The 19,505-nt window shown below is 36.0% G+C and overlaps 1 protein-coding gene across 4 annotated transcripts; it reads right to left on the reverse strand.

Annotated features, from left to right (window-relative positions):
* Positions 1 to 4,624: 4,624 nt before the first annotated feature.
* Positions 4,625 to 8,325, reverse strand: LOC140888619 (pentatricopeptide repeat-containing protein At3g50420). 4 transcript variants are annotated; one of them, XM_073296316.1, is made up of 3 exons: positions 5,825 to 8,325; positions 5,207 to 5,264; positions 4,625 to 4,980 (listed from the first exon to the last, which is right to left on the reverse strand). In XM_073296316.1, exon 1 carries the CDS (start codon positions 8,192 to 8,194, stop codon positions 6,056 to 6,058), a length of 2,139 nt encoding a protein of 712 aa, XP_073152417.1. In that variant the 5' UTR covers positions 8,195 to 8,325; the 3' UTR covers positions 4,625 to 4,980; positions 5,207 to 5,264; positions 5,825 to 6,055. The 4 variants fall into 4 exon arrangements, with proteins under 4 accessions (XP_073152417.1, XP_073152416.1, XP_073152415.1 ...); XM_073296315.1 differs by having other exon boundaries at positions 4,625 to 5,264; XM_073296314.1 differs by having other exon boundaries at positions 5,207 to 8,325.
* Between the last annotated feature and the right edge of the window lie 11,180 nt (positions 8,326 to 19,505).

Consider the following 19,505-nt stretch of genomic DNA (forward strand, 5'->3'; position numbering starts at 1 on the left):
TAACACGCTCAGTACAAGAGTATAAGTATACACTATTATATGCACATGTATGGAAATGAACTGGATACCAAGAAACTCAGGTCAAAAAACTAGCTCATAGACCGGGCCCAGGGTATATAGCACGCTGCGCCGTCGCCTCAGGAGGTGGCTCATATATCCAGTGGATAATGGTGACCTTATACTAGTACAAGTGTCCAACCATCATGGTGACCTGACACCATACTTACGCATCCAACCATCCACAAACTCGTAGGGTGAGCGCCTTCCTACAGGATACCTCTAAGGTAATATATTCTCATGTATCAAACATACAATCATGACATGCTGAATATAAAGGCATATAAAACATGCAATCACATAATCCATGCAAACACATAATACATGCATACTCAATATGGATATCTCGAATAATACTTCCGTACCTTACTAAAGCAGATCCTAGAAGCTCCCCTCTAGGTCCAAGTCTATCATGCAGCACTACAATACATAAATACCATGTATTATCTAGCATGTCAAACATCACCTATCATGTTCTAAAAGCCTTTTTTAAACTATAGCCTACTCTTTATTTACTATAGGGAACCAGAGTCATACCTTCGTCCGTTGTCAGCCCGCTGATGTCACATGCTCCAGAGCCTGGGCATAGCCTAGCAACGACCCCTGGACACCTCGCCAGAGCTCCGCCGCCTGGCCGCTACTACGGACACTGTGCGTTATAAAAATATTATTTCTTACTCCAACTCTTAAAGAAAGAGTTCCGAAGTTCTTAAAATAAAGGCATAACGGGATATGATAGGAATTGAACGATTTAAAATGAGGCAAACTCGACCCCTATTTATAGGCCTCGATCGGACGGTCCGATCCCCGATTCGGACGGTCCGATCTATGCATGACTTCCATGTTGCATGCATGCAAGTTCGGACGGTCCGATCTCTTACATCTGATACACCTGTTGAATTCCTTTTGACATCTGTCCTGGGAGAGTTCGGACCGTCCGATCCCTAGATCGGATCGTCCGATCTTACCCTCCTCCGAACTCTGATCGTGCCTCCGAACTGTCATGGTTGGGATCCTCCGAACCCAGTTCGGATCCTCCGATCTACCCGAGCCCAAGAAGCCTATTAGCCATTTTTCGGGCATTCTGGACCCAAATCCTTGGTTCGTCTGATCATATTTAAATCTCTTAATCTTGTAAAATGAAACCGGACTACCACAACCAGAATCGTTCTCAATCATTCGAGGAAGTAAAAGCAGAAAAAAATAACCTTAAAGATAAATCGAGTGAATCCAGTTTCCTGTAACGAAAGGAACTCGATAGTCTCAAGGTGAAGCTCAGTCTGTTGGCTATTAAGAATGTCAATATGAGAAAAATGTTCCACGCCATTTTAAATGAAAATAAAAATTACTTCAAACTATCAACTCTTTGAACAAGTCTTCTATCTCATTGAGCAAGATGCACGAAAGTAAAAAAAAACAAGCAGGTGACAAGACTGACCTAGGTTTTGGCTCACATGATTGCCCTCATGCTGAGAGAAGTACTCAATCACAATTGGCCAATGACAAATCAAATTCGATAAACTTTGTCAAATCTAATACGATATATGAACATGATAAGTGTAGTGACCCGCACCGTGATCACCTACTAATCAGAAGCTTAAGCATGCATTTAACTTAATCAAATAAAATATCAGAAATAACAGCGGAAACTTAAACAATAATAAAAATATTGTTTACAACCATATCGAATAAAACCAGTGTATTAACCCAAATACAACTGAAACAAAAGTTTAGACAATAACCCTGCTGGTCCTCCATTGCCTAAGCTCTCCTGGAACCACCCGCATCGTCCAGCCGCAGACCTGTCCCATGGAATAGGGTGTCCAGATACAACAAAGTACGAGACTTGAGCATGATAAGCTCAGTACGAGAGTATGCGTATATGGTGTTATGTGTGCATGTATGCAAGTGAACTGGGAACCAAGACTCTTAGGTCAAGAAACAAGCTCATAGACCGGCCCAGGGTATATAGCACGCTGCGCCGTCGCATCAGGAGGTGGCTCATATACCCAGTGGATAATGGTGACCTGATACTAGTACATGTGTCCAACCATAAGGTGACCTGACACAAGACTTACGTATCCAACCATCCACAAACTCGTAGGGTGAGCGCTCTACTACAGGATACCTCTAAGGTAAAAGCTCAATATGCTCATGTATGCAACATACAGTCATGACATGCTGTATATATAAAGGCATATAAAACATGCAATCACATAATCCATGCAAACACATAATACATGCATACTCAATCTGGATATCTCGAATAATACTTCCGTACCTCATACACTAGGCAAGTTAGACCAGCACTATGTCCAAGCCTACAGTCCGCACTACAATGCAAAGTACTCATGCATTACCACTTTATTCTAAAAGCCTTAACTACGCTATAGAATACTCCCTATTTACTATAAGGAGCCAGAGCTATACCTGAGTCCGTCGTCAGCCCACTGATGATGATTGCCCCAGAACTTGGGCACCACTCCACCGTAACCCTGGAGCGCCTCACCAACCTCCGGACCAAGCCTAGGAAGGCTAGAATCACCCCTAAAACACCTAGAATATTCTAAAACCAAGAGAGAAGATGTGATATTGGTGTGAAATTGTGGCCCTCGGAACCCCTATTTATAGGCCACGATCTGAAGCTTCGATCACCTGATCGGAAGCTCCGATCGGTGCATGTTTGCCACGTTTTGGACGGCCGAGATCGGAAGCTCCGATCTCCTGCATCTGGCCACGTGTTTAAATCTCCTTGACACCTGTTTCTGGTTGAGATCGGAAGCTCCGATCTCAGGATCGGAAGCTCCGATCTGTCCGGAAGCTCCGAACTGTTTCTCATGTTTCCAAACTGGTTTTGGGCCCCCAAGACCCCCGGGACCTACCCCACTATTTTCGGACGTTCCGGATCTGATTTTACACTTATTTTTACCAAATAAGGACTCCTTAAACATGTTTTGACACTTTTAAAATTATATGTCATTTTTTAACATGTTTAAAATCACTTAATCTTGTAAAATGGAACCGGGCTACTACAATAAGCCTGAGATTGATACAAATCGGAAAGTACTTTATGATAACAAAGTCAAGCATAGAGGACTGGCTATGTGGAACCTAAGAATACTTCACCTGGAAAGACTTGGTTTAAGCCAAGACCTCATGGGACTAGTCAGGGTAACCAATTAAGTCCCAACTAGTCTCGGCTGAAGCCAATCCAGTCCACATCAAGTATTCAGAGGGGAAAACCAAGACAGATTTTCAATTACAGACCAGTTCAAAAAAGATACAGACTGAACTGTAATGATCAACAACCTGAACAACATATGGTTAACTCTAGAACACTGCATGGCAACAAAAGGTTGTTAAACATGTAGTATTTCTAGACACACGCACGGTTAGGCCCGTAAGGATAATTCAAGTGTGGGTCCCGAAAGAGCTAATCCATTCAAGACCCAAATAGATATGATTACCAAAGTTCTTTCATTTTTTTGATGACATTTACGCAAAGGTAGGACTGTTGAAAAGAACACATGGTATCTAGACAGCGAATGTTCAAGACATATGGCTGGAAATAAAGAACTCCTCACTGAAGTTATCGAAACCAACGGATCGAGAATCACTTTTGGTGAAAACACCAAAGGTAGAACCGTAGGTAAGGGTAAGATTATCCATCGTAACGTCATTATCAATGATGTACTACTTGTTGAGAATATGTACTATAACTTGACTAGCATTAGCCAGTTATGTGATAATGGTTACTCTGTTGAGTTTCACCAACACACTTGCACAATCAAATCTAGAAAAGGTGATGTTATGCTAATGGTATAAGAGAACAAAACACTTATAGGATAAACTGAGAAGTTGATCGACTCCCCTTTCCTACTTGTTTTGTTGCTCAGTGTGATATATAGTGGCAGTAGCACAAACGGCTAAATCAGCTCAATTTCAAATCGATCGCCAATCTGAGTAAGCAAGAGCTGGTCACTGGACTGCCCAAAAGGTAACTTTTCAAAAGACAAGATTTGTACCCCCTATTAGTTAGGTAAGCATGTAACTTTTCAAAAGAACAAATCTATAAACAGAGAGACACCTCAATATCACATATACACACTCATTCTTTCATGCTTGAGCTCTCTAACTTTTCAGAGAATATCCTTGAGTTGCTTTCTTACTCGAGCATCGAAGTGTTTTCCGATGCCTCTGATGTTTGTTCGTGACGTATGTAACAACCCACGAAGTTTGCTGTTTATCAGCTACATGGACTCGTTGCGAGTCAGTTGGATATTCCTACTCTAGTATGCTAATACCAGGACCCTTTTATGAGCCAATCCTATTTTCCTACTCTAGTTTAACTAGTTTGCAATTTACCAATTACATTGGATCTTCTTACTCTGTCAACATAATTCGAGTGATTTCATTTTTTGTTTACATCAAATTAACAAACTAAATAGATTAAAAGCTAATTCTTTAACCGTTTATTATAACTAAGATATATTAAATACTTTTTTAACATAAGATATACTAAATATTAAGAAACAACGTTATGTAAACGTATTTGACGTAGCCTTGCTATACATCAAATAGAAATTACAAGAAATATCGTATTCTAAAAAATAAATTTGTGGTTTGTTTATTGTCACTTATGTATGCATATTTTCTCACGTCCACCCTTCCAAGTTCCAAATCACATTGAGGTGTAACATGGAAACAAAGCTATCAATTATGACAACTTATGTTTTGTGGGTTTAGTTATGTACAATGGCCTGCACCTTCACACACAAGCCAAGGATGGAGCTTGTCCTGCCAGCTTTCTATCTACTCCAGCCCGGTAGTGCATTAAATTCTGGTTGATACCATGATTCGGATAGTATATGATTAAAGAATTTGATTTTAGACCCGTGTTTGTACAGCAAGGACAATCCTCTCCTGAAAAAGCCAAAGAAATTAAACTGGTGAGTGAGGTTGCTGAAAAGGCCACCAAGTCTACTCACGTCGGCTTGCAGCCACCCTGTTCATGCGGAGACACCGCATTGTTCAAACTACTGATTGAATATTGATAAGGGAGACATATAACATCATCAAAGAACTGCATAAGATGGAATTAGCACGACTCAAAATCTACCATCTCTACTTTTCAACTTAAAATATTTACCTGATCGCTTGCATCTGTAGCTGAAGGAGCAATGGGCAGTACAGTATTTCTATAGTCTCTATTTGGCACACAGCACGTAGAGAAGCAGCAAAAAAGGCGCATTAATATTTACAAGAAATGTATCAACAAAAAATTGTGCTAAAAATAAGAAGCATTATAGATCTTCAATTCAAGAATAAGAAGATCAACTTTTAACTACCAACATATTACCATCTCTTCGATTCGTAATCCATCTTAAAGCAAACAATAAAACAATCTCTAGTTGGGAACAAGTATTCTCATTTAAATTCTAATCTTCAGATTGGTGATGCAATAAAGAGTTCAAGACCACTTCTTTGGATTATCACAAGCTTCAAGCCAAAATAACCATAAATAAAGGCTAAACAAATGAAATAGATACTATAAAGAAATAAATGGAACTCATATAAGAGAGCATTTACTTCGTTTGCTAAACAGATTGGAGAGGCGTCATGTGAAACTGAAGTATGATTAGTACAACAACGTAAAAATCAGGACAAGTCAATGCATATAATCAAATGCTAAAAAAAAGGAAGTTAATCAAACATCCCGAAAAGTCAAATTAAAGCAAGTTTTAACAAACCAGAATCAATGCCAAACCTTCTTAACAGCTAACCTCTGCAACTTAGGAACCTCTTTGAGCAATTTGGCCACGGTCCTCCGAATCTCGGCATTGATCGCCATAACTGATGCCCCCTATTCTTCTTGCAACGAAAATCTAATTCCTATTTCTATTGTTCGATGCCATGTCAAATTTTAAGAAACGTATGAAGAAATTTTATACCATATGATAGAATTCTATGACAAATCGATTTAATTATTTTCGCAAATTTAATAAGAGCAGGGCAGTTGGCATGTGTATGAAGTTGGAACGATGTCAATGTTATCTAATTCATCTACAACGGGAATCAAGTTCCCGAGAAGTTTACACAGCTCAAGTTGTATTTCACTGTTTTGCAGGTGTGATTGATCCCCTGAAGAAAAAACATGAACATTCTTGCTAACCTCTATCCAGCTTAGTCCAGGTTCTTTATCCGACGCAACTTCTCTCACATTTCTCCTTATTTCCGCGACATCGTCCCATCTCTCTGTTGCAGCGTATAGCTTCGTAAGTAGTATATTTGCAGCAATATCTTCGGCATTTATGGCTAAAATCTGTTTCGCAGCATGGATACCTTCTCGCAAATATCTGTTCTCGATACAAGAACTCAAAATCGTTCTCCATAGTTCTAGATACTCATCAGCAAAAGGTGATGCATTTATCAACTTCTCAGCTTCTTCCACTAATCCCGCTCGACTTAACAAGCTTATCATGCAAGAAAAATGCTTTGGTCCTGGTCTCAAACCACTTTCTTTCATGTAGTTCCAGAAAAACCGACTTTCATTCACCAAGCCACAATGACCACAAGCAGCTAGTATAGATATGAAAGTCACATGATCTGGTCTAAGGCCATTTTTAAGAATCTCTTCAAACAATTGAAATGCTTCGCTGGCTTTACCATTGTGACCATAACCTCCGAGCATTGAGTTCCAACACTTCAAATCAGGATTGGGCAAGGAAGAAAAAACACACTCAGCAGCTTTAAGTTCCCCAATTTTTGTGTACATATTTACTAAGGATCCATGAACACATGTTTCAGTGTCATTTCCAGTTTTCAATGCCATAGAATGAATCATCTCCCCCTGTTTTAGTGTTGCCAGATCAGCACACGCACTTAAAGCACTACTTAAAGCGAAGCTATCTAATTTGAAACCTTCATGACATAACCCACGGAAGAACTTCAATGCGATCTCACTTTCCCCAATCCTACCATTCCCTCCGATCATATCAGTCCAAAGAACCACATCTCTATTTGGAAAAGCACTGAAAATCTTTTGCGATGACTTGCCATCATCATTGCTGAAGTACATGGATATGAGTGCGCTCCCAATATAAAGACTTCTTGCGAATCCAGCTTTCTCAATTTGGGCATGAAGCGGTTTCCCACATCTGGCAGCAGGGTATACACCTGTACCAGATATAACCGTTGCAAAAGTATATTCATCAGGTTTAACACGTGATAGTCGCCTCAGCTTAACAAACATAACCATTGTCGTATCCCCATCTCCACCCTCTGAAAACCCGCCAATGACTGAGTTCCAAGAAACCAAATCTGGATTCTCGATTCTCCAAAAAACCTTAAACAATGCATTTATGTCACCACAGCTACAATACATATGAAGCAACACATTTTGCAAAGGCAAATCAATATCAATTTCCGACACAAGAACTTGAGCATGCACAAGTTTCCCCATCACATGATCTCCTATCGTAGCACAAGCTTTTAAAACCAATGAATATGTAAATTGGGAAGGAACCACCTCATCCTTCAGCATATTCTGAAAAAGCTTGAGGCCTTCCATTACTTTTCCTTTCTTCGTACAACCAGAAATAATTGCGTTCCAAGCCGTGGTGTCTTTGTCCGTCATAAGACAAAACACTTTTTTAGCACAACCCATGTACCCCAAACCTGAATACATTCCAAGCAGAGACGTTTGAACAAGGCAATTGTTGCAAAATCCTCTTTTTACACAATGGCTATGCAACAAGGAACCCATCACCTCGTCTCCTGGTGCCGACAATGCATGTAAAAGACTAGTGAACGTTGAGTCATTTGCCACCAGGTTCTCGTTTTCCAATTCGTGAACCAAACGAAATGCCCGATGAGATTGTTGGGGACTACGCGAATAGGCTGAAATCAGTGTGTTGTACGATATGATATTTCTATGCGGCATTTTGTCAAACACGTGTTGAGAGTCCTCCAAAGACCCACAACGTGCGTACATGGAGAGGATGTTGTTATGCAGAAATGTTGATACCTGGTGGCAGTGCGTCGATGTAATCAGTAAGGCGTGAAGTTGACGCGCTGCTCGGAGAGAGATTACGACCACGCATTTTTGTAAGAGGTACGAAGCTTCTATCGGCGGCATAAATAAACTTTGCTACTTTCAATTTCGAACAATATACATCTTTCAGTTTCAGTTCCAAATAGTTCTTATTAATTTAAAAATTTTAACGATATATTAACTCAAACATCCTATGCATAATTAATGATCACTAATTAAATAAATAAAAACTTATTAATCTAATCCAACATTAAAGCTAAGAGATACACGCTAAATAGTAAGAAACAATAGCCAGTGATTTATTTTGACGTAATCTTGCAATACATCAAATAGAATTACTAGATTAATTATTGATATGCAAACAAATATTTGCTTCTTAAAATGTGTAGTAACCCGATTTCTGTTTTAAGTAATTATAATAGCTAAACATGTTTAAATGGTCATAACATGATTCAAGAATCCTAATTTGGGTTTACTAAGTAAAAAAATCGGATTCAAGACGTCCGAAAATGGTCCAGAGGATTCCAAGGGTTAAAGTGGTTCAGAAGGTCCGAACTTGAGGGCTAGGAAGTTCGAAAGCTCTGAAGTGATCGGAAGGGGCGATGAGTTCGGAGGTAGAGGGTGAGTTCGGAAGCTCCGAACTCACGATCGAAAGTTACGAATTCTCTCAGTCAGACAGGATATGGGTTTTAATTGGTGATTCGACGCGTGACAGATCGAAAGCTCCGAACCTAGAGATCGGAAGGTCCGAACTCCGTCGGTAGCAGTGATTTGTCCAATCAGGGACACGTGTTCGGTGGACAGTGACCGGAAGCCTCGATCAGGAGATCGAAAGCTCCGAAGAGCGACTGGAACGTCCGAACTGGGGATCGGTTGGTCCAAAAATGGTCTATAAATAGGGACCGAATTCTTCATAGTTAGTGTGTGTTTGGAGGTTTGGCTGAGTGATTCAGTGTATACTTCTTAGTGCTTTAGTCATCTTTTCAAGGGTCGGACGATAGCGAGGTGCTACGGGGCTTGTAGGGGAGCTGTTCTTGGGTCACGACCTTCGACATCAGTGGGTTTACGACGAACGCAGGTATAAGTATGGACTCTTAGTAGCTATTGGAAGTTGTTATTAGTTTAGTTAAGACTTTTAGATAAGTATTGGTGATGTAGTATAATCTTGCCTTGTAGGCTTGAACTTTATAAAGTGGTCACCTAGACCAGTAGTTAAAGTACGTAAGTACTGACTGAGATAACCAGCTGAGTATGCATGTTTATGTATATGTTGCATTATTATGTGTTGCATTATTATCTGGCATGAGATGCATGATACTACTGTTCATGATTTATATGCGGCGTTGACATATCATGTTGAGCATGTGTATTCTTTCGAGATAGCCTATTGTTTCTAAAATCGCTCAGTCCTAGGGATTTCTTTATACGCTCGGGTACCGTGTGACACTCACTGTATCGACGGAGCAGCGTATGCGGTTTTACCAGGACGGTGATGGTCTAAGGTAGGGTTCAATATGTGTGGTCCCACTGTATCTTCGGAGCAGCGTGCACATACTAGTGGCGCTTACGTTCTGAGCATGTTATTCCATATCTTGATCCTAGTATATCAGAGCATTCATTATTTCATGATGCACGCATCATATAGACTTGTATACTCGTACTTTTCATTTTGGGCGTTAGCGCTCACGTCCTTGATTTTATCTCGGACACTCCATTCGATGGGGCAGGTTTGCAGGTGGATCAGGAGCGAGTTCAGTGGTTGGTAAGGTGACCAGGATTTGGAGGCAGGGGTTGCCGGTGGATTCTAGCTTAAGATTTTATTCTGTATTCATTCGATTGGGGGTGTATTATTATCACTATTAGGTTTCTGTGATTTAACCGGTTGCATTCTGTCGAGTTAGTATTTGATGTATGTTTTTTAACAGTTATCTCTGCTTATTTTTGTTTAAGTTTAATTGCATGCTTAAAATCTCTGTTAGTAAGTGATTTCGAAGCGGGTCGCTACAAAATGTGTATCCCTTGGAAAGATTTTACTCAAATTGTCTAATTACATTTATTGTTTCTAAATATGAGTTATTATAAAATATATTGTAAATTAATTATACTAATTGTGATCGAGAAAATTACAAATATGGTGATGTAATTTGCATTTTTTTTCACTTTATTTCCTCTTAACATTGAATTTGCAATTCAAAACTTGTAACTTGCATTTCATTTTCATTTTTGGTACTGTTACGGTAAATTTTCATTTTTAGTCATGTAACTTGTATATTTTTTAAATGTGATAATTCTCAATTTAGTCCTTTCTTTTTTGACGTGGTCCCGATTTCGTCCCTCTTTTTTCAATTGCTCCAATTTGATCCTCCAATTTTCGAACGCTTTCCGAAATCGATTCTTTCGTCCAATAAACTGTTAAAATAGACGAGATGACTTGTTTAGCAAGTGGAAGTGACATATTGAATGACTTGCTTTTATTGCAGAAACAAATATATTTTTGATCCTGATACTTTCATATCAAAACACTTTTGGTCCCTAAACATTTCAGCACAACACTTTTAGTCCTTAAATTTTAAAAATTATAACAAAAATAGTCCTTGTCATATATTTTATAGTTAAATACATTTGTGAGGACTAATTTATGATATTATTAAATTTTAGAGGAATAAAATGAATAATAAAAATATTATGAAAAGATAAAACATAAAAATAGTAAATGAAACTCTCATTTTTTTAAAAAAAATTTACGTTTTATTTTTATATTCAAATTGAAATTTTTTTAAAAAATTAAAATTTAAAATATAATTTCAGGATTAATTTTTGTACAATATGCATTTTTTTAGTCTTTTTAATTTATTATTAATGTTGAATATTTACAAACATAATTATGTATATGACATATTTATATATATTTGATATCTTAAGAAAATTAAAATGTATCTAATTCGTTGCTTACCGTTAAATAAAAATAAATATTTAATTAGATTTGATATCAAATCAGTTATTTAGTATCAATGATAATGAATAAATTTTATTTTAAAAAATTATTTGAAAATCCATTAAGAAATGTTCTTATTAAAATATTTATATGATATTTTAATTTTGAAAATATATTAGATTATTTTTATGCAAAAACTCCATATACTAAAGTAGATATTTGTTGTTTAAATAAAATATCGTGATAAATTTTATTTACATATAATAACATTATAAAAAAGAATAAATATGTTTATGTTGTAGATATCTTATTATTATTGGTATTTATTTTTTCATGATATTTTTTTTTATTTTAGGTCCTTATAATTTAAAAATATCATAAATTATTCTTAAAAAATATATTTAACCATAAAAAATATATTATAAGGACTAACTGTGTTGCAATTTTCAAAGTTTAAGAAATAAAAGAGTTGCTTTGATATTAGGGACTAAAAGCGTTTTGATATGAAAGTATAAAAACTAAAAATGTATTTTTTTCATTTTTAGATTGAAAGATTAAAATTTTCAAACAACTCACCATTTTGACATGAGTCACCTTAACAAGTCCAACTATGTCTGAATAATATATAGTCAATATTCCACAGTTAGAATTTTTAAATTTAAACACAAACTGTAATACTACAACAAAACAATAGTCGAATAAAACATATTTCATTATATTTTGTGAATTTAATGGAAATTCGCACATGAAACAGAAAAATAAATAGCTACGGTTTTACATCAATCGATCAAACCTTGAGAATCAATCCAATTTATGCATAACAAATATAAAGTCGAATTCAAAACATAATGTTTGATGAAAAATAAAAATATCAAATCAAATTAATTAATACAAAAGTGAAAACAACATATTCCTCAAGAAAACAATTTAAAAAACGAAAGTGGTATATTCTCCAAGCAAATAATAAATACAAAGAAACGAAAGAAAATTTAATTTCAAAAAATCAAAAATAAAAGATATAGCCAATACAAATCTGAAATTAAATTAATATGCAACATCAACAAGAAGAAAGTAACAATTATTATAGAAAAGAGAACACATGAAGAAGAGGAAAACTTACGGTATTTTGAAAAGTGAGGAAGAAATCGATCAGAGAGAGAGAGAGAGTTGAAGTACCAAATTGGGTCAATTGAAAATGAGGGACGAAATCAAGACTGCATCACAAAACGAGGAACTAAATTGAGAATTATCCTTTTTTAAAAAAAAATTTGTAGATTTTTTATCCGGTAAAGATGATAAATTTTAGTTAGAAAAGAACCAAGAATGAAAAGAAACAAAATAAAAGAAAACCTACAAGTTACATAACAAAATGAAAATTCATCGTAACAAGACCAAAAATTAGAAAGAAATACAGGTTATAAGAACTAACAATGTAAATTCATTGTTAACAAGATCAAAAGTAAAAAATAAAAATAAAAAAAATTTCGCAATTGTGAAGATTAAAATAAAATTTATAAAATAACTATTTTAAAAAATAAAATTAGTTATTTGTACATACGCACAGATACATATTATATATATATATATATATATATATAGTCACGAATGTATATATTTCTTCACGTCATCCCTTTCAAATTAAATTACTTGAGGTGCAGCTAGCTAGGACTGGTTTCAAATTCGATTACTTGAGGTGCACCTAAGGCTGGTTCGATAATGATTAATGATTATAATGAGCGTATACTTTGAGTACCGGTTGATAACCAATTTTATTGTCACATATAGTTTTTACAATTTAGTTTTTTTTTTTGAAACTTTTTATTATTATTTAAGTTATTATCGTTCTCGAAGTTGTTTATTGATAGCCTAAATGACATAAGCATCGACTCAAACAATGGACCAACAACTCAAAGAATAGGCCTCGAAAGGACTTATAAAAAATGAAGAGATGACCCAGGAACATCTTGATAAAAAGCCCATAAGCAACAATGACGCAGAAGGAAAAGAATCAATGGAATCCTCCACACAAGAAGAATCGAGAAGGCACAATAAACAAGCATGGATGAAGGATTACGTCATGTGAGAGAAGTACACATTTTTTACATCATTTTTTGTTAATTTTCTGTTGAGATTTCTATTTTAATTATGACATCAAAATAGTAGTAAGAAGCATATAAAATGGTCGAGAAGAATTGTAATGGGTACAAAACTTTTATTAGTGAAATACAATCGGGAGTTTGGCACAAACTCAAAGTGTACGTGAGCGTGTTTTTCCTTCATAATTTGTATCATTTTTGGTGCTCTCATTGAGAGAATTTTCAGGAGATCATGAGGCTTGAGGAATGAAGAGATCGTCGAGAGCATGAGACAACTGGAGACGAATTTCAAGCTTCACTCCCAAGTTCGGTTAGCAAGTTACACCAAGATGCTGGAACAATATATGACGCCGATGGAGCATAATCGGGGAGTGAGATTATTACACATATCAAGGGATTCAAGTTTGACTTGCCTAAATTTAATGGGGAAGGAGTGCATAACTGGATTTAGAAGGTGGAGAAGTATTTTGCTCAGGACTCAATATATAAAATTTTCTCCTATAGGCAATGATCTTCCATATGGAAAGAAAATTAAATTCTTGGTATCAATGGATGGACAGAAACGAGGACTTGAAGGATTGGGATAGATTGGTATCAGTGGCTGCAGGGGTTAATAAATCCCAATGCCAATTAGCTGCCACCACCTCCAGTACAACCCATTGGGAACAGACAACATTATGAGTCCCTTCGAAGGGCAAGAGTACCCAACTTTGATGGAAATTCTGATCCAGAAGTTGGACAGAACTGGAAGAAGGAAATAGAGATTCACCTCTGATTACTTGAGGTTCCACAAGAGTTCAAGGCGAAAGTAATCACACCTTTCTTGGTGGATAAAACAGCCAAATGGTGGGAAGGAGTCTCACCAGATATGTTAAGAACAGGATCTATCACTTGGCCAAGGTTCCGTGAAGCATTTTTGAAGTAGTACTTTTCGACAGCAGTTTGAATTCAAAAGCTGTCAGAATTTGAGAGTTTGATCCCGATCGAGCAAATACTACCACTAAAAATCAACTCAAATATGTCTATCAATTAAGCTCGAATAAATCGCAAGTGCACGAGTCAAGTAATAATATAGTGTACATGAGTACGAGTATCGTCCCACAGAGATTGATTTATGACAAAATTACCTCAAATATGATTCTTTAATTAATTATAACGATAGATGAAGAATAAATTAATAAAATAAAATAAAAATAAGAATTAAAAGCAAAACAATAAATTAAGCTCAGAAAATAAATAAACGATTGCTAGGATCTCGGTTCACCTACCCCTTTCTTCTCTAATGATTGAATTTTAATTCTAAAGTTATGCTTTTGACGGAATTCCCTAATCTATCAATATACTCTCTCAAGCTATATTAATCTAATTAACGAATTGTAATAACCAAGTCTCCTTGCGTTATTTAACAATTGCAATTGCATTAACGATTTATGGAATCCTCTAGCTTTCGACCTGGTGGACTATGACTATCAACATGTATCCAACCTCATATCTCTATGAAAGTTGTAGATCCATGGATTATATTACTCTTTCATGTCATAAAATTTCCTCTCGGTATTAATTATAACACATAAAAATCAATAAGAAGTTGATCAAACTCCAAAATTGCAATAAACACAATAATATAATCAAGAACTCTTAAAAACCAAATTCAATCTTCAAGAATAACTCAAAACATAGTTTTGGGGGTAGGATCCCCTAAATCCCAACAAATAAAATAAAAGAAAAAGAGAAAACTAGTGTTTGCGGTTCTTGAGTTCTTCAAGTTTTCTCCCTCTTTTCGTTCTTCTCCTTGGATGGCCGCCGCTTCCTCCTGCGTTTCTGATATTTGGAACCCTTAAAACGTCAGAATTTTTCCTATTTATAGTGCCCAAGAGTTCTTTCCATGTAAAACACCCGTAAAATATAAATTTCCAACTTCGCGAGGGCGCTCGGTCGGTAAAAAATGACGGCCCGAGTACTGAAAATTATGCTTGCTTTCTGCCTGTTTTTACGATGCGGCGCTCGGTCTACAATAAATTGCAGCTCGAGCGCACCTATTTCTTCCCAGCGCGCGACAATTTTTGAAAAATTCATAACTTAAGTTCTAACCGTCGGATTGAGCTGAAATTTTGACAGCATCTTCAAAACATCTTGAATTTAATTTGGACGGTGAAGATTTGATTTGGAGCTCTCTAAAATTAAATTTGAATTTTTGACCAAGGCTGCTCCGTAATTCATTCTTCAAAAACCCATTTTCTTACAAAATTAACCCAGAGAGTGAAATGCACATGCATGAGATTAATTACACATAAAACATATAAAAACACACATGAAACCATATGAATGCATGCCAAATAAACATAAAATAATGCATACAAAATGTACTTATCAACACCCTCATACTTAAATCTTGTTCGCCCTCGAGCAAGACATGCAAAACAATATGCAAACTTAAACATAATCAAGGATGAATCATGAACGTGAACAGCCTCCGAGAAGTCCAACTTCAAAAATTAAAAACCACAAACTTCTGATTGTTCACAATACACCGTCAGTTTAACGTAAACGTGTGTTTGTGCCATGTTATTCCAGTTTCGTGCAACTTCAAAAGAATCCATCCTATGAATGTTTAGCGACCTATGACAATTCAATGCAAGTATCACAATCCAGCACTCCGTCATCTCAACAATCCCAAAAAAAAAAACATGCACTTTTTTGAGATTAATTACGTACCTCCGGATTTTGTACCCCATATTTTTTATAAGCCCCAATAATTATCCACAAACTTAGCTATAACCAAGATAAGATTCAAATTTCAATCCCTTCATCTATAGCCCGGATGGAGCATCAATCCCATTTAACCCGCAAACTTAGCTATGGAACAATGATTAGGATTTCAATCATTATCCAAGCCCATATGAAATTGTTATTTTAAAATTTCAAAATTATTAACCCCATGAAATTTGCATACTTAGTCAAGAACAAGAGATTATGATTTCAATCCCTTGCTCGTAACCTGGATGAAGTTAAATTAATTTTCAACAAAAGTTTTCTTTTCAAAAATTTTATAGGTACGCCCAAGATCACATATGCAATGTCTAACAATCATCAAGAATCCAAAGACACTATCATGATCAACAAGCATATATTGTCGTGCAATGGTCAAACAAACACGAACTTCATCAATTACTTTGCTACACTACACCAGTCTAACATGCGTGCTTAATATGATTTACGATTCAACCAACAGCTTCTCATGTTCAATAAAAAACAACATTTTTTCAAAAACAATTTTTTCACAACTCTATCATCATCGGCCAACATTCATCATTCTACTTATTCATACAACAAAAACACAAAACATAATGATATGCATGAATACAAACTATACGCAATAATATAAACCATATGAATGAAAAACACAATGATGAACGAAACAAAACTAAATAACACCCCCCATACTTATCCAAAGCATTGCCCTCAATGCTCTAGAACAATGAACAGAATGAGAAACAAACAAATGCAACACAAAAATAAACACAATGAAAACAAAATAACACTCCCCTGGTCAATCATCGTTGTGTATATCCATCTGCCGCTGCTGCACCACATTTCTTAGGACATCAATATTCCCATATATCCACCTTGCAAATCAAAAATTTTGAGGGATTAAACATGATCAACTCAATATAAAGCAACAACTAGATAAAAACTAACACTAAAAAAAAATGAAGTAAAAATCTTGGATTTCCTCCCAAATAGCGCTTGATTTTCAGTCTTCGGATCGACCTTCAGAAGCACTCATCAAAGAGCGGTTAACGCCCAAAGTAAGTGTCATATGACATCACCAATGGGTATTTGTTCCATGTGCCCTCAAGATTGGCCAGATGTATGCAGTTTAAGCTCGTCACCAATTCGTGTCTACCGATGAAAGACAAGTTCAATAACATGGGAAGAGAACATCTCTGTGGGCTCTCGGAGAACAAATTCTTGTGAAACCGGTGTTGACGGTGTATCTGTATATATTTTCTCCTTCAAAACTCCTTTCGGTTGAGGTTCAATGGAAAGAGAAGACTCAAACACCTCAAGATCTTCAACATGAATTGATTCGCACTCCAAATCATGGTTCTCTGAGTCATCATCATCGAACCAAATTTGGGGGATCAATGTTTGAGTATTTTTCTCCACTTCATGTTCTTGGTGTTCATGGAGAATTGACATTTTGAGATTCTCTATCGTCTCCACAAGGTGTCATCTAGAATTTATTAGATCTTCTATAGCTCGCTCGTTCTTGGCCACGTACTTGTCCACCATATCCTCCAGTGAATGAAACATCAATTGAGAACAACTTACCTCCTATTCTTGAAGCTCGAATGGTTGGTCTGAAAATTCTGGGTAATGAGCATCTTGTGGGTCTTGTTGGTTCCAAATAAGTGGTGTAAGATCCCAATACCCGTGGTAGTCAAATTCTGCCACATCCTCTAGTATGTATATCGCACTGTCATCATCTCGGCAAAATAGTGGACAACCAGTTTGAAAAGCTCCATTAATTACCTATCTCCTTGTCATTGCATCCAAACCATTAAAAAAAATTTAAGAAGAGAATAATTGGAGAAATCATGATACCGAAATGTGCTCGCCAAATTATTGTATCTCTCCCATGCTACGTAGAATGGCTATCCATGTTGCTGGGTAAAACTCGTGAATATTTGTCGATGGAACATCTCAAAGTATTACACCAGATGAATTCCTGTAAAAATAAAATAGAAAATGGTAGATCACGCAGAAATAAAATAGAACAAAGAAATAAAAAAAATTAACTAAAGATAACAAGAAGTAAAAATTGTCTATTCAATCCCCAGCAACGGCGCCAAAAACTTGATCGAGCAAATACTACCACTGAAAATCAACTCAAATATGTCTATAAATTAAGCTCGAATAAATCTCAAGTACACGAGTCAAGTAATAATATAGTGTACATGAGTACGAGTATCGTCCCACAGAGATTGATTTATGACAAAATTACCTCAAGTATGATTTTTTAATTAATTATAACGATAAATGGAGAATAAATTAATAAACTAAAATAAAAATAAGAATTAAAAGCAAAAAAATAAATTAAGCTCAGAAAATAAATAAACGATTGCTAGGATCTCGGTTCACCTACCCCTTTCTTCTCTAATGATTGAATTTTAATTCTAAAGTCATGCTTTTGACGGAATTCCCTAATCTATAAATATACTCTCTCAAGCTATATTAATCTAATTAACGAATTGTAATAACCATGCAATTGCATTAACGATTTATGTAATCCTCTAGCTTTCGACCTGGTGGACTATGACTATCAACATGTATCCAACCTCATATCTCTATAAAAGTTGTAGATCCATGGATTATATTACTCATTCATGTCATAAAATCTCCTCTCGGTATCAATTATAACACATAAAATCAATAAGAATTTGATCAAACTCCAAAATTGCAATAAACACAATAATATAATCAAGAACTCTTAAAAACCAAATTCAATCTTCAAGAATAACTCAAAACATAGTTTTGGGGGTAGGATCCCCTAAATCCCAACAAATAAAATAAAAAAAAAAGAGAAAACTAGTGTTTGCGGTTCTTGAGTTCTTCAAGTTTTCTCCCTCTTTTCGTTTTTCTCCTTAAAACGTCATAATTTTTCCTATTTATAGTGCCCAAAAGTTTTTTCCATGTAAAACACCCGCAAAATATAAATTTTCAACTTCGCAAGGGCGCTCGATCGGTAAAAAATGATGGCCAAGCGCTGAAAATTATGCCTTCTTTCTGCTTGTTTTTACGATGCGGCGCTCGGTCTGCAATAAATTGCAGCTCGGGCGCATCTGTTTCTTCCTAGCGCGCGACATTTCTTAAAAATTCATAAATTAAGTTCTAACCGTCGGATTGAGCTGAAATTTTGACAGAATCTTTAAAACATCCTGAAATGTAATTTGGACGGTGGAGATTTGATTTGAAGCTTTCTAAATTTAAATTTGAATTTTTGACCAAGACTGCTCCGTAATTCATTTTTCAAAAACCCATTTTCCTACAAAATTAACCCGGAGAGTAAAATGCACATGCATGAGATTAATTACAAATTAAACATATAAAAACACACATGAAACCATATGAATGCATGCCAAATAGACATAAAATAATGCACACAAAATGTACTTATCAACAAAAAACCAGACATGTCTGTGGTGGAGTATTCATCGAAGTTCCAATTGGGAACTTACTCACCTACCATAATGGCAGATGAATCGTTGAAGATACATCGTTTCAAAAAAGGTTGGAACATCGGATCCAATCTGCCCCTGCTATTATTGAACCCAACAACTTTGATGAATTGATGGGAGCT

Source organism: Henckelia pumila, chromosome 3 (assembly GCF_033568475.1).
Source record: "Henckelia pumila isolate YLH828 chromosome 3, ASM3356847v2, whole genome shotgun sequence".
Lineage (NCBI taxonomy): Eukaryota > Viridiplantae > Streptophyta > Magnoliopsida > Lamiales > Gesneriaceae > Henckelia > Henckelia pumila.

What these genes read in the sequence shown, in the direction of transcription:
- LOC140888619 (XM_073296316.1), bottom strand. Translation starts at nt 8,194, where the DNA reads ATGCCGCCGATAGAAGCTTCGTACCTCTTACAAAAATGCGTGGTCGTA.